This window comes from Bombina bombina, chromosome 2 (assembly GCF_027579735.1).
Source record: "Bombina bombina isolate aBomBom1 chromosome 2, aBomBom1.pri, whole genome shotgun sequence".
Taxonomy (NCBI): Eukaryota; Metazoa; Chordata; class Amphibia; order Anura; family Bombinatoridae; genus Bombina; species Bombina bombina.
In genome coordinates, this window is record NC_069500.1 from 793,886,401 (window position 1) to 793,900,969 (window position 14,569).

The window sequence follows — 14,569 nt, forward strand, 5'->3', positions numbered from 1 at the left end:
ATAATCTGGACGTAGTCCGTGCCCTGAAGTTCTATTTGCAGGCAACTAAAGATTTTCGTCAAACTTCTTCCCTGTTTGTCGTTTACTCTGGACAGAGGAGAGGTCAAAAAGCTTCGGCTACCTCTCTCTCCTTTTGGCTTCGTAGCATAATACGCTTAGCCTATGAGACTGCTGGACAGCAGCCTCCTGAAAAAATTACAGCTCATTCCACTAGAGCTGTGGCTTCCACCTGGGCCTTTAAGAATGAGGCCTCTGTTGAACAGATTTGCAAGGCTGCAACTTGGTCTTCACTTCACACTTTTTCAAAATTTTACAAATTTTACACTTTTGCTTCTTCGGAGGCTGTTTTTGGGAGAAAGGTTCTACAGGCAGTGGTTCCTGCCTTGTCCCTCCCATCATCCGTGTACTTTAGCTTTGGTATTGGTATCCCATAAGTAATGGATGACCCGTGGACTGAATACACTTAACAAGAGAAAACATAATTTATGCTTACCTGATAAATTTATTTCCCTTGTAGTGTATTCAGTCCACGGCCCGCCCTGTCTTTTAAGGCAGATCTAAATTTTAATTCAAACTACAGTCACCACTGCACCCTATGGTTTCTCCTTTCTTGTCTTGTTTCGGTCGAATGACTGGATATGACGTGTGAGGGGAGGAGCTATATAGCAGCTCTGCTTGGGTGATCCTCTTGCAACTTCCTGTTGGGAAGGAGATATAATCCCATAAGTAATGGATGACCCGTGGACTGAATACACTGCAAGAGAAATAAATTTATCAGGTAAGCATAAATTATGTCTGGTTTTTTTGCTGTTTTTTCTTTTATACAGATCTCCCTTCTTACAAACGGAATTCTGAAACATTAAAATTGTTGCAAAATTCTGCCCCAGTAAACATTTAGATATCACGCTTTTATAATGCAATACATTTTATTAATTATAAGCGTTTTAACTTTAAATAAAATGTCTCTCTTTAGATGGTCCCCTTAAGATTATTTAACATGAAACTGTACAGGAAGCCAAGCTATACACCCTAAATCCAATATCATCTGTCTCTAAAGACAAATATCACAGTTAACAAATTTGTCTCTAATTTGAATACATTAAAGGGACAGTCTAGTCAAAATTAAACTTTCATGATTCAGATAGGGCATGCAATTTTAAACAACTTTCCAATTTACTTCTATTATCTAATTTGCTCAATTCTTTAGATATCCTTTGTTGAAGAAATAGCAATGCACATGTGTGAGCCAATCACACAAGGCCTCTAGGTGCAACAACCAATCAGCAGCTACTGAGCATATCTAGATATGCTTTTCAGCAAGTGATATCAAGAGAATGAAGCAAATTATATAATAGAAGTAAATTAGAAAGTTGTTTAAAATGGCATGCTCTTTCTAAATCACGAAAGAAAAAAATTGGTTTTCATGTCCCTTTAACCATAAGAAAACTGTTATGTTAGCTGTTGTTGTTTGGTCTGTATTTAAACCTGTGGGTTTCTTATTTTTAACTTAATTTTTTTTTTAATTAAAATATACAGATTGCTCATTAGGAATCCTAAATGTTCACCTCTACTTAGGCTGCTTTTAAAATAACCAATTGCTTGGAACATGACCACATTTTGTTCCCTGAATGGTCCTCGTTCCTGTGCTAAAAAAGGTCTTGGTACATTGCCATTCTTGAATGACTGACACAGCATTTTGAATATTACTTTTTCTTCCTAATGGGAAAGAGTCCACAGCCGCATTCATTACTTATGGGAAATAAGAACCTGACCACCAGGAGGAGGCAAAGACCCACCAGCCAAAGGCTTAAATACTCCTCCCACTTCCCCTATCCCCCAGTCATTCTTTGCCTTTCGTCCCAGGCGGTTGGCAGAGAAGTGTCAGGAGTTTGTTTTATTTATACTTTTATTTAATTTTAATATGTCTCTTTATGGAGGGTGCTACCCTTCGACAGGAATTTTAAGTAGTCCTGTTAGCCTCTCGGAGATGCAGTGGGAGCTTCCCCTGCGACACCATCCCGACTCGTTATAACTGCTCCTTTCAGCACTTGGCGTTGTCGAACTTCGCTTCGCTACCTGCTGTCTTCTCTCGAGTCCATGACGGAGGCGCTGGCACTATTCGTCACACTTGAAGGGCCGTGTTCCTGTTCCACAGCGTAAGATCATTTCATTTCATTGTTTTTCCCAATATTGGGTGTTTATATTAGTCCTAGACATGGAGGATTCTGATGCCAGGACTATTGTCTTATAAGATTATGAGTCGTCCTCGGACGAGGATACTCGTTTGGCCCCGTTGTCGCAAGTCTACCACTCTTGTCTCTTGTGCCTGCATGGTTTGCCGGTTCCCCCGGGTTCGGGGAACCTTGGGTCTGCTGAGCCATCGGCCTCCGGGAGCTCTGTTCCTCAGGAGGCGCCTTCCCAATCGCACGCTCCTTTTTGTTTTCACAGGTGCCCCTGACTTTGATGTCTCCTTCACGCAGAGTGGATTGTTTCCCCCGGAAATGGCGGGACATTTTCGTTTTAACATTTTATTGGCTCTGATTCGTCTGCAAGATCCCGAGGTTTCCTTGCAGTTATGTGCCTGCCTGCCTATCCCAGGTGTTCAGACCGTGAATGGCACTATAGTATTCCCCCCCGGGGGTGATTGTGCCCCCTTGTTCTTTTTGTTATAGGATTAACGGCTGAATGTCCTACTACATCTGTTTGATCTATTAGGGGATCCTTTACTTCTCAGTTCTCGCACGGTTCTTTGGTATAGATTAAAGGGGATAATCTTATCTCCGGTCGGTCTACTATGAGCTTTCCCAGCCTTTTTTTCTGAGGGTTCCGGTCTCTGTTTGGCAGGTCCTGCGGAGACATAGTTCCTTCTGGGCGGATTCCTTTGGGTGCCCTTGTTTATGTTATCAGAGTTGGATTTATTTTCTTTATATTTTCCTACGGGAATTCTGGGATTGCTTGGTTTTAGTTCTTCCAAAGAAGAGGTTCCCGGGTTTTCATCCGGAGTTGGTGTGTGCACTGTTAATTGCTAGTGACGTATGTTGCACCTGGCTGGTTCGGCGGGACCTACTGGTTCACTTGTTTTTGTTGTTTGTTTTTATAACTACACTTTTCCTTGCGACCTTCGGGTCTGGATGTAAGGAGCGCTTGGGCTGGCCGTGTCAGTCTGCTCCAGAGACTTGGGCCAGTGGAGTCCCACCGCATCCCCTCGCATCCCCGGCCTGAGGGGTGCAGTCCTTGCTGCTGTTTGCGGTTCTGGGCCTTTTGGGCGGCATTAGTGCTTCTCCTAGAGTCTAGGTGCCGTCGGGTCTGGCTAGTTGCTCCTACCTCCGCTTCTGGGAGCCTTTTGATGCTCTGATGGGATCTTGGAGGTTGCAGCTCACCCTGGGTTCTCCGGGGTTGCCACTGGTGTTTCGGCTGTCCCTTAGGGGTCAGGAACCGAGGGGTGTTCGGTCCTTAGTATCCCGTGCCTTGAGACTGCTGGTCCGGGGTTTTTCTTCTTGGACTTGGGCTGCGTGTTTTATCGCAGTATATTTCCTGGGTTCTTCTGTACTTGCTGTTCGAGGTCTTTCCTTTCCTCAATGAGTTAATCTGCCGTGTGGCCCCGGGTACTGACTAGTGGAATCTGATCCCTCCTTCTCGGATCTCATCGTAGGTCTGGGAGGGGAGTCTAGGATTCAGTCTGTCCTGTCTGGTTTTCCCTCTGGGAATTGTTAGTCGGGTTCCCCTTGTCGGTTTAGAGGGCTGTGACTGGGTTGTTGCCCCTGAGTGTGGGGTCCTCAAGGCTTGTGTCTCGATCGCCTGTATTCGTGGTACCTGTCCAGGTACTCTGGACTGTTGGTGGTTTGTGTCCACGGGGTCATTTTTTTTCTTTAAATGAGATTTTTTTTTCCCGTTCTTCGGACGAAATGGGACTTTGTTTCTGGGAATATGTTTTTTTTTTCAGTGGGTGCCTTTTTTAATGATCCACCTCTTACCCTCCCGTCTTGGCATTCTGTGCCCTCTTTGGCTTGGGTATAAATTTCCCATAAGTAATGAATGCGGCTGTGGACTCTTTCCCATTAGGAAGAAAAACATAAATTAGGCTTGCCTGATAATTTCCTTTTCTTCCGTGGGAAAGAGTCCACAGCCCCCTGCCCGTTTTTGAGGCGTTGTGGTTGTTTTAATCTTCTGGCACCCTTTCACCTTGATGCTTCTTCCACTGTTCCTTGTTCCTCGGCTGAATGACTGGGGGATAGGGGAAGTGGGAGGAGTATTTAAGCCTTTGGCTGATGGGTCTTTGCCTCCTCCTGGTGGCCAGGTTCTTATTTCCCATAAGTAATGACTACGGCTGTGGACTCTTTCCCATGGAAGAAAATAAAATTATCAGGTAAGCATAATTAGTTTTTTTCTAAAGGACGTGATGACTTTTATTTCTAAAATTCTAAATGAATTAAAGCACTTTTTTTTCCATTATTCAGATAGAGCATGCAATTTCTTTAAATACAAGGAGAGTTCACGGCTTCATTCCTTACTGTTGGGCAAATACTAAACCTGGCCACTAGGAGGAGGCAAAGACACCCCAGCCAAAGGCTTAAATACCTCTCCCACTTCCTCTATCCCCCAGTCATTCTTTGCCTTCCATCACAGGAGGATGGCAGAGAAGTGTCAGAAAATTTCAGAGTTGTTCCTTAGGAGGGGTATATGCCTTTCGATATGGAACTGGAGTTTTAAGTAGTCTTGTCAGCCGCTCAGTGAGAGCATTGACGAAAGTTAGTCTTGAAATGCAGGGAGAGTCTTCCTGTGAACCCATCCTGACTGCCTGCTAACAGCTCCTTAAGCAACCAGTGTTGACGAGTTTCACTGTCTGCTTTTTTTCACTCAAGTCCATGTCAGGAGCGATGCTACAAGACTGTCACACTTAAGAGGCTGTGTTTCTGTTTAACAGCATGGATTCTGGTAAGATTGTTTACATTTTTACTTATGTTGAAATTGCTGAAGACAGTGTGACTCCTTTTATCTTTATAGAATCATGGGATAATATCTCCTGAGGGAGGTTATTGAACAGTGGAAATTAATCAAATGGGTTACTTTGATTTTATGCTGCTTTATGTGTGAAGTAATATTTTGGGCTCATAGACTTGTTATGCGGTAGTGGAACATACAGGTTTTTACTTTCACTTTGAACGCTGCGCAGCTTGTGGCTTGGCGCGCTTTTTCTCATAGCAGGGACATTCCTGCCTTGCACACCACGTGACCACACTTTCGTTTTCCCTTTCCTGACCGAGCTAGCCATCGGAGAGGTCGCTTCTTTCTCTGTTTGCCTGGGTCTAGGAGGTGGTGAGTGTCCCAGTCATTGGGAGTATAAAGGTGCTGTTTTTTGAGAAATAAAAAGTTCATTTATTCTCCCTCTATTACTAATAGTAATACCTGTCTATATTGTGAGGAGGCCTTGGTATGCCCGCCCTCTCAACTATGTTCCATATGCATCAACAAGGTTATTATGTCTAAGAAGGTTAACCCCTTTAGTACTACTGAGCCATCCACCTCTGAGGACTCGACGTCCTGTGAGATCTATACCCATCAGTCATCTCTATCGCCACATGCAGCTTCCTGTAGCACGCCTGATCCTCCGTCTGGAGGGAGCCTTTTACCATCAGACTTTACCGTGCAGTTAAAGGACCAGTCAACACGGTAGATTTGCATAATCAACAAATGCAAGATAACAAGACAATGCAATAGCACTTAGTCTGAACTTCAAATGAGTAGTAGATTTTATTTCTGACAATTTAAAAAGTTGTCTTTTTCCACTCCCCCTGTACCATGTGACAGCCATCAGCCATTCACAAATGCATACACACTTATTCTTGCACATGCTCAGTAGGAGCTGGTGACTCAAAAAGTTTAAATATAAAAAGACTGTGCACATTTAGTTAATGGAAGTAAATTGGAAAGTTGTTTAAAATAGCATGCTCTATCTGAGTAATGAAAGTTTAATTTAAAGACAGCGGTGTTTGAGGCTCTTGGTCCTTTACCTCGCCCTGCCTGCAAGCGAAAGGTTAAACATAGCTCCCCGGTTCAGGGGACATCCAGTGATTTATTAGACTTGTCTGCTTTTCAAGTATCCCAGGATGGGTCACACTCTGAGTCTTCAGATTTAAAATTTAGCATTTATGTTTTCTTCTAAAGGAGGTCCTGTCGACATTGGAGGTTCCAGAGGCCAAGTTGCCTGATGAACCTTTGATCCCTAAATTAGACAGTGTACGAGGACAGGGTAGTGCCGCAAACATTAAGAATGAGTGGGATAGAATTGTAACTTCCTTTTCACCTTCGTCTGCCTTTAAAAAAATTATTCCCATTCCCGGATTCTTAGCTGGAGTTGTGGGGTTCCGTCCCTAAGGTGAATGGTGCTATCTCCACGTTGGCTAAGCGTACTATTATCCCTCTTGAGGATAGTTCGTCTTTCAGAGAGTTGATGGATAAGAAAATGGAAACTTTTCTCAGGAAAATGTTTTAGCATACGGATATTTATTTGAACCGGCAGCGGCTGTTGCCTTGGTTGCTGGAGCTGCGGCATACTGGTGAGACTCCTTAGCGGATTTGATCGAGGTGGAGGGTCCCCTTTATGTTATCCAAGAAAGGATTAAAGCTTTGATAATTGCTAATTCCTTTATCGGTGATGTAAACATGCCGATTATTCGCCTGAATGATAATATATCTGGTTTCTCAGTACAGAACAGTCGGGCGCTCTGGCTGAAGCCCTGGTCTGCGGACATGACTTCTAAGTCTAGACTGCTTTCCCTCCCCTTTAAGGGAAATATTTTATTTGGTCCAGGGGGCAAGGGTGCCTTCCCTACCGCAGGATAAAAAGAACAAATCCAAGGGACAAGGTTCTTATTTTCGTTCCTTTTGTTCTGAAAAGTCCCAACGTCAGCAGGCCTCCTCTAAGCCCGAGCAAACCAAGAGCATTTGGAAGCCTTTCTCAATCCTGGAATAAATCCAAGCAGAACAAGAAGCCCACCGAGAACAAGTCGGTATGAAGGGGCGGCCCCCGATTTGGCGCTGGATCGCGTAGGGGCAGACTGTCACTGTTTTCAGATGCTTGGTTCAAGGACGTGCAGGATCCGTGGGTCCTGGAAGTCGTAGCTCAGGGATACAAGATAGGCTTCAAATCTCATTCACCCAAGGGCAAATTTCGCCTCTCAAGCCTGTCTTCAAAACCAGAAAAGAGGGAAGCCTTTCTGAGGTGCTTTCGGGATCTGTCCTCCTTAGGGGTCATTGTCCTGGTGCCTGTCATAGAAAGAGGTTTGGGATACTACTCAAACCTGTTTGTGGTCCCAAAGAGGGAGCAAACTTTCTTCCCGATTCTGGACCTAAAGTGCTTAAACAAGTTTCTAAATGTCCCCTCGTTCAAGATGGAGACAATAAGGTCAATCCTTCCTCTAGTTCAGGAAGGACAGTTCATGACCACTATAGATCTGAAGGATGCCTACCTTCATGTTCCAATCCACAGGGACCACTTCCAGTTCCTAAGGTTTGCGTTCCTGGATTAGCACTTCCAGTTCATTGCACATCCATTTGGTCTAGCTACTGCTCCAAGAATCTTTACAAAGGTTCTAGGGGCTCTCCTGGCTGTTGCCAGAACCCAGGATATAGCAGTAGCTCCCTACTTGGACGACATTCTGGTTCAAGCACCATCCTTTCATCTGGCGGAGGACCATTCAGTATCTCTTCTCTCCCTTCGATCACATGGATGGAAGATAAACTTAAAGAGTTCTCTTATTCCAAGCACCAGGGTAGAATTCCTGGGTACTATAATAGACTCAATATCCATGAGGATATTTCTAACCGACCAGAGACGTTGCAAGCTAGCTTCGGCATGTCTTGCCCTTCAGACCTCCTTAAGGCAAAGGGACATATTTGGGAGCTGTGTATATACACTTTGAACTGTAACATAGAAGAATATTGGGCTGTGTTATTTGGGAGCAAAACTTTTATAGCATTACTAACACACACCCCTTACTGTTTGCAAATAATACCAGACACACAGACTTTTATAATAATAATAAAAAAATTGTGCCAGCTTTTCAATGCAAATATTCTGTGCACGGTAATTTATCGTAACAAGTGGTGATATAGGAAGAATCTTTAATGTCTGTAATCTCTGACTTCTAAAGTGATCCTATTCATGTATACGTTGTTTTGATTTTGATAAACGGCAACATAGTCACTTTTTATTAAGTTAATTCAACTGGCTCACGTAAAAATATAGTTCATTATACCCAGGCCTCATTTTTTTATCCAAATATATTGTAGACTCTGGTAAAAAAAAAATAAAAAAAAAAAAATACACTATTCCAATGGTTAGATTATAACTAACTAGATCTATTACGCACTGCAATTTGGAGTACTGGAAAAATTATCAATATAGATATGTTACATTTTATTCTACCTTTTATTGGAATTATATATTGCTCTAATTTAACATCTTCACCACCAGGGCAGAAAATACTCATGTAATGTGGTAAAATTAACATATAATAAACCTACTTTAAATCATGTTGAAATAGATTGATTTATATACTACCTAGGTTAAATTCAGTCCTGTTTAAAAGGTCTATATTATTTATTCCCCATGTATATGGAACATCACAATGTGTCATAATCACTCACTAATATATACGGACTGAACCTGATTCAACTATACTACTAGGAACGCTATATTTATAGGGAAAATTGAGTATACTCAGCAAATTATTTTGAAGACTATGGATTAACAGCCTCATCCTAGGCCTTTTTAATTATAAGTGTTGCCTAATCGCCATCTATATAATAGGAGCCCCAGCCCAGTGATTTGCAGTTTAGTAATCCTATAGGGGTAACCATACCTTCGTAATTTAACCCTCTTTTAGGTTAGAAGATAATCCTGTGTTTTTAATTGTGTTCATTATTTTAATTTGCCCTAAAAGTTATTTTTTTTTTTTTTTTTTTGAATAATTTTTATTGAGGTCAAGACAATAAAAAGATAACATCTTGTACATGGTAAATCAGTAGAAATACAAGTGCAAAAGACAGCAAATATAATATATAAACTAACAAGTAAAAATAAAAGTGCAGTCCTTTTTGTGATACCACAAGATGATAGGAATAAACCTTAAAGAAACTTAACCTCACGATTTTGCATTATTTTTGGATTGGAATAATCAACCCAATGGTAAAGGGTAACAACATGAAAAAGAAAATATAATAACATCATCCGATGTTACCAAATAAAATAAGCTCTTCGGGTAAACTAATGACCTAACAATTAACAATCAATCGACCGAACCAGAGCCATGGCCCCTATAGAAATAGTAAAAGGGAGAGGAAAACCAACAAAAAAAAAAAAAAAAGAGGGCGAGGTAAAGGGGGGGGGGGGGGGGGGGGAAGGGGGGGGGGTGGGGGGGGGGGGGGTGGAAAGGGGGGGGGGGGGGGGGGGGGGGGGTGGGGTGGAAAGGGGGGGGAAGGGAAGGGTATTTTCAACTTCTATCTAGAGAATATAGTTAATCCCTAGCTTAGTATCGGAGTTATGGCTCTAATTTGAGAAACAAATTCAGGAGTTCCCCCCTGGCTCAAGGCATTGTCTCCAGAGTTCCCAACTCAAACAGTGGACATCGACTTTGTCATTAGTTGCAAATATGGGGCTTTCCATGGATTCCATATGTGACATAATAAGCAAAACTTGGGGCCACCCAGGACTACTCGGCTGCCTCCACGCCCTGGCAATTGCCAACTTGACTGCCGTAAATGAATAAATACACAGGTTAAGAACTTGAACTTGGGAGCTTCTCATAAAACATATGGAAAAGACCTTTCAAAGCATGTCCCCCCCCCCACCGTACCCCAAACCGCTTACAGCACAAGAGGGCCCTCGTCCAAAGCCTACGGACCTTGGGGCATTCCCACCACATATGCACAGTAGTGCCAATGCTCCCGCAGCCCCTCCAACATAAGGAAGAGTGAATATGAGACATCTGGAAAAGCCTGAGGGGAATAAGATGCCATTGAAATAGAATTTTATGAAAAAGTTCTAAATATGCTACATTATGAATCACACATCTAGTATGTAATATGGCTCTAGACCTATCCTCTTCCAGTGCCTCAAAGCCAAGAACCCTTTCCCATTGTTTAACTTGAGGGGTTTTGCAGAAAATGGGTGTGTTTAGAATATCCGTATAGGCCATAGAAAGCAACCTAGGAGCACGCGTCTCTTGTCTCCATCTCCTCTCCCATCCGGTACATGGCCGAGGGGGAGCAGCAAGAAACCCCCAGGAGCGCAAGAAACATTTAAGTCTATAAAATTCAAAATTAAAGAGGTCTGAGGGGGAACCTCCTCTGAAATGCGGCTACTGTCTTAAATAACCCGTTTTCCCATAGGTCTGCAACTAATAAGTTATTTTTTAAATAATTTTTTTTCTCCTTGAATATCTGCCACGTGTTTGCACATCAGTCTAGTTCATTATAAAGGACTCTGAGTGCTTCAATGTGTACATTTCTTGCAGTCTTGTACTGCTTTTTTTCAAATAAGTTAGGGTTTCTCCCTAAAGTCATGTCAGACCGCAACATAAACCAAGAGATTGTGGTACCTTCTTTGTGTCCTAATCCTTCTTCGTCGAAGGAAAGTTTACTTCATAATTTGGACGTAGTTCGTGCCTTGAAGTTTTATTTTCAGGCTACTAAGGGTTTTAGACCAAGTTCTTTGTTTGTGGCATACTCTAGGAAGCATAGGGGTCAGAAGGTCTCTTCAACTTCCTTATCTTTTTGGTTGAGTCTTATCCGCTTAGCTTATGAGACAGCAGGACATAGACCTCCTCAGAGAATTGCGGCTCATTCTACTAGAGCAGTGGCTTCCTCTTAGGCCTTTAAGAACGAGAGCTCTATGGATCAGATTTGTAAGGCGGCTACCTGGTCCTCCGTACACACTTTTTCTAAATTTTACAAGTTTGAAGTTTTTGCTTCAGCTGAAGCAGCCTTCAGGAAACAGGTTTTGCAGGCTGTGGTGCCCTCAGATTAGGGTCTGCCTCTATTTTTGTCCCTCCCGTTATCATTCAGTGTCCTCTAGAGCTTGGGTATAAGTTTCCCAACAGTAAGGAATGAAGCCGTGGACTCTCCTTGTATTAAGAAGGAAAACATAAATTATGCTTACCAGATAATTTCATTTTCTTCTGTACAAGGAGAGTCCATGGCCCCCGCCCGTGTTCTCCAATGGTCGGCCTCCTAAATTATCATTTTCTTCTGGCATCTTTAATACCCTGATATTTTTACTACTGTTCCGTGTTCCCTCTGCAGAATGACTGGGGTATAGGGTAAGTGGGAGAGGTATTTTAAGCCTTTGGCTTGGGTGTCTTTGCCTCCTCCTGGTGGCCAGGTTCAGTATTTCCCAACAGTAAGGAATGAAGCCGTGGACTCTCCTTGTACAGAAGGACATTAAATTATCTGGTAAGCATAATTTGTTTTTAAGCAACTTTCTAATTTACTCTCATCAAGTTTTCTTTGTTCTCTTGGTATCTTTTTTTTTTTTTTTTTTTTAAGTTGGTCCATTTTAGGTACAGCACCTGGGTGGCACTTGCTGATTGGTGGCAATCAGCAAGCGCTATCCAGGGTGCTGAACCAAAAATGGGCCGGCTCTTAAAGGGACATCAAACCCAAAATTTTTCTTTCGTGATTTAGGTAGAACATACAATTTTAAACAACTTTCCAGTTTACTTCTATTATCAAATTTGCTTTATTCCCTGGTTGTTGACTGAACACATTGGTGAGCCAATGACAATCGGTTTGTGTATGTGTGTGTGTATATATGTATTTATTATTTTATTTTTTTATTATTTATTTATGCACGCACATAGAATACCTAAGGAAAGGCGCTAATCTGCAGGGGAAATTTATAAAAAAAACTAAGTGTAAAATATATGTATTGAAAAATCTCTCTGGATATCACACTCAAAAGCAAGTGGCTGCCAGTCCTAGAGAGTGATCCCTCAAAAATCTCTCTAAATATAAAATATACCAACAAGAAGGATAAGGATGCTGCGACTGGAAGGATAATGGAGTTATCAAAATCTAATATGATATGGTAGTATGGAAGGCTTATCAATAATAATAAATTAATATAATTATAAAATAAAAAATACTTGAAACTAAAACTAAAGATACAAATACATGTGCAAATAAAATGTTCAACGTAAAACCAAAATTACAAAGAGAGGAATAATTGCAAAGAATATCCGTTATCCAAAAAATGGTAGTTTAGACATGATCCCCACTGAGATGTACACTTACTTCAAATGCCCCCAATCCATATGGCGCCAAGCTATTTCATCGATACATCTTACACTTACCTCATATGGATTGGGGTCATTTGAAGTAAGTGTACATCTGAGTGGGGATCGTGTCTGAGCTACCTTTTTTTTATTTTTTGTTTGTTTTCTGGATTACGGAATATATACTGTGTGTATGTATGTATGTGTGTATATATATATATATATATATATATATATATATATATATATATATATATATATATATATATATATATATATATATATATATATATATATATATATATATATATTATATATATATATATATTATATATATATATTATATATATATATATTATATATATATAATATATATATATATATTATATATTAAAAAAAATAATATATATTTTTTATTATTTTATATATATATATATATATATATATATATATATATATATATATATATATTTTATATATATATATATATATATATATATATATATATATATTCTCCACCGATCAGCAGCTAGAACCTAGGTTGTTTGATGCTCCTGAGCTTACCTAGATAAACCTTTCAGCTAAGGATAACAAGAGAAGGAAGCAAATTTAAATAATAGAAGTGAATTGGAAAGTTGTATAAAATTGTATGCTCTATAGTTTAATGTCCCTTTAAGCTTTCATTCCTGCTTTTTTAAATAAAGATAGAAAGAGAACAAAGAAAAAAATAATAGGAGTAAATTAGAAAGTTGCTTAAAATTTGTATGCTCTATCCAGATCATAAAAGAAAAAAAAAGTTTTAGTATCTTTTTTTTATGATTAGTTGCTAGACCCCACTTTTACAACTTTGTATTGGGCAGCCATACTTCTTTTAGATAGAACAGTAATGTGCATCTTGCAAAGCAACCCATTTAAACTTGGATATTCCATTTGCATTTGTAGGCAGAAACGCGAGCAGAATTTGCAGAAAGAACTGTCGCCAAACTAGAAAAGACAATTGATGACTTGGAAGGTAAATATATATATATTTTTTTTTAAATAAATGTCATGTTGGTGCACTCGCTTTATGGAAAGTTCCAAAATTCTTATCTGTGTGTTATGTCAATATAGCAATTTTAATGTAAAGTCCATTCCTCTAATGAGTCTCTTCCTTTTCTTTCACATGTTCCTCTGCACTCTGTTCTTCATCTTTACTGTCTCCATCTTCCTCCGCTGCTGCTGTCCTACATTTCTGCCTCTTGTGCCTGGTAGATGAGCTCTACGCTCAGAAGCTGAAGTACAAAGCAATCAGTGAGGAGCTTGATCATGCTCTCAATGATATGACCTCCTTGTAGTGACTCCCATGTGGATTTTCTCCCATGATCCTTTTAGTTTTTCTTGTTACATCTCTGTGTTTTCTCTACTTCCTGTGTATCTGCACCTCTAATCTCTCTGAATTTAAAGGGAAATAAAATCATAATATGCACCTTTTTACTTGTGTGTTTTTTTTCTTATTGTAAATCTATTCAAAGTGTTTGGGTAAATCCTTTACTTAATGTGTGCCCTTTTAAAGGGGCAGGCAATGACCGGTATTCTAAATGGACAATTTCTCTGTGATATGTTATGTTTCTTATTTAAATGTGTTGTTTTGGACTTGTCTGTATTTGATCTATCATCAAGTATAAAAACGTACTACTTTTTAAAATGTTTTTTAGTATGCGCTATTGCTTGTGATTCAACTCTACAAATGGTCAGAAATTCTTCACACTTGGAATAATCATTTCTAGGCTTACTTTATATATTTGTTTATGACTAAATGGATAAAAGTATATTTTGTCTTTGTTGTTTTTTTTTTAAAAGAGGGCATTTTAATTTTGTTCTACAGTTAAAAAACAAAACAAAACTCTGAAACGCAGATTTTTTGGGATATTTTTATTTTTGTAAGACCTGTCACTATTCAGTAAAGCTGTAGGGGTGTTCCTTTATTAGCCAATGAGCTTCCGTTTCACACACCAGCTCTACACTTGCTGTTAGTTTCAAAATCAAAAGCACTTTAACCTAAACTTTTTTCATACAAAACTATGTTTAACATGTTCAAACAGTGCTCTTCCACATGATAAAAAAATGTGTTGCCTTTTTAAAGGGAAATATTACTCAAATATTTTCTATAATATATATGAAAGAGTAGTAGTTAAACTTGTTTTTTGTTTTTTTTTGCATGAAAAAGATAGTAAAATCAAAACTAAACATTCATGATTCCAATATACTTCTGTGACTAAATTTCCTTTGTTCTCTTGTTGTTGAAAAGCATACCT

General features: G+C 39.9%; 1 protein-coding gene across 4 annotated transcripts in view; it reads left to right on the forward strand.

The window, feature by feature from the left end:
• Window positions 1-14,569, forward strand: part of TPM4 (tropomyosin 4) — a 171,403-nt gene that overhangs the window by 149,078 nt on the left and 7,756 nt on the right. For 2 of the 4 annotated variants that reach the window (XM_053702977.1, XM_053702979.1), the window contains 2 exons: window positions 13,218-13,287; window positions 13,527-13,740. In XM_053702977.1, the coding sequence (XP_053558952.1) occupies window positions 13,218-13,287; window positions 13,527-13,609 (153 nt within the window). In that variant the 3' untranslated portion in view covers window positions 13,610-13,740. Of the gene's footprint in view, window positions 1-13,217; window positions 13,288-13,526; window positions 13,741-14,569 lie in introns of those variants that run through there. The other 2 variants (XM_053702976.1, XM_053702978.1) reach the window with 1 other exon arrangement.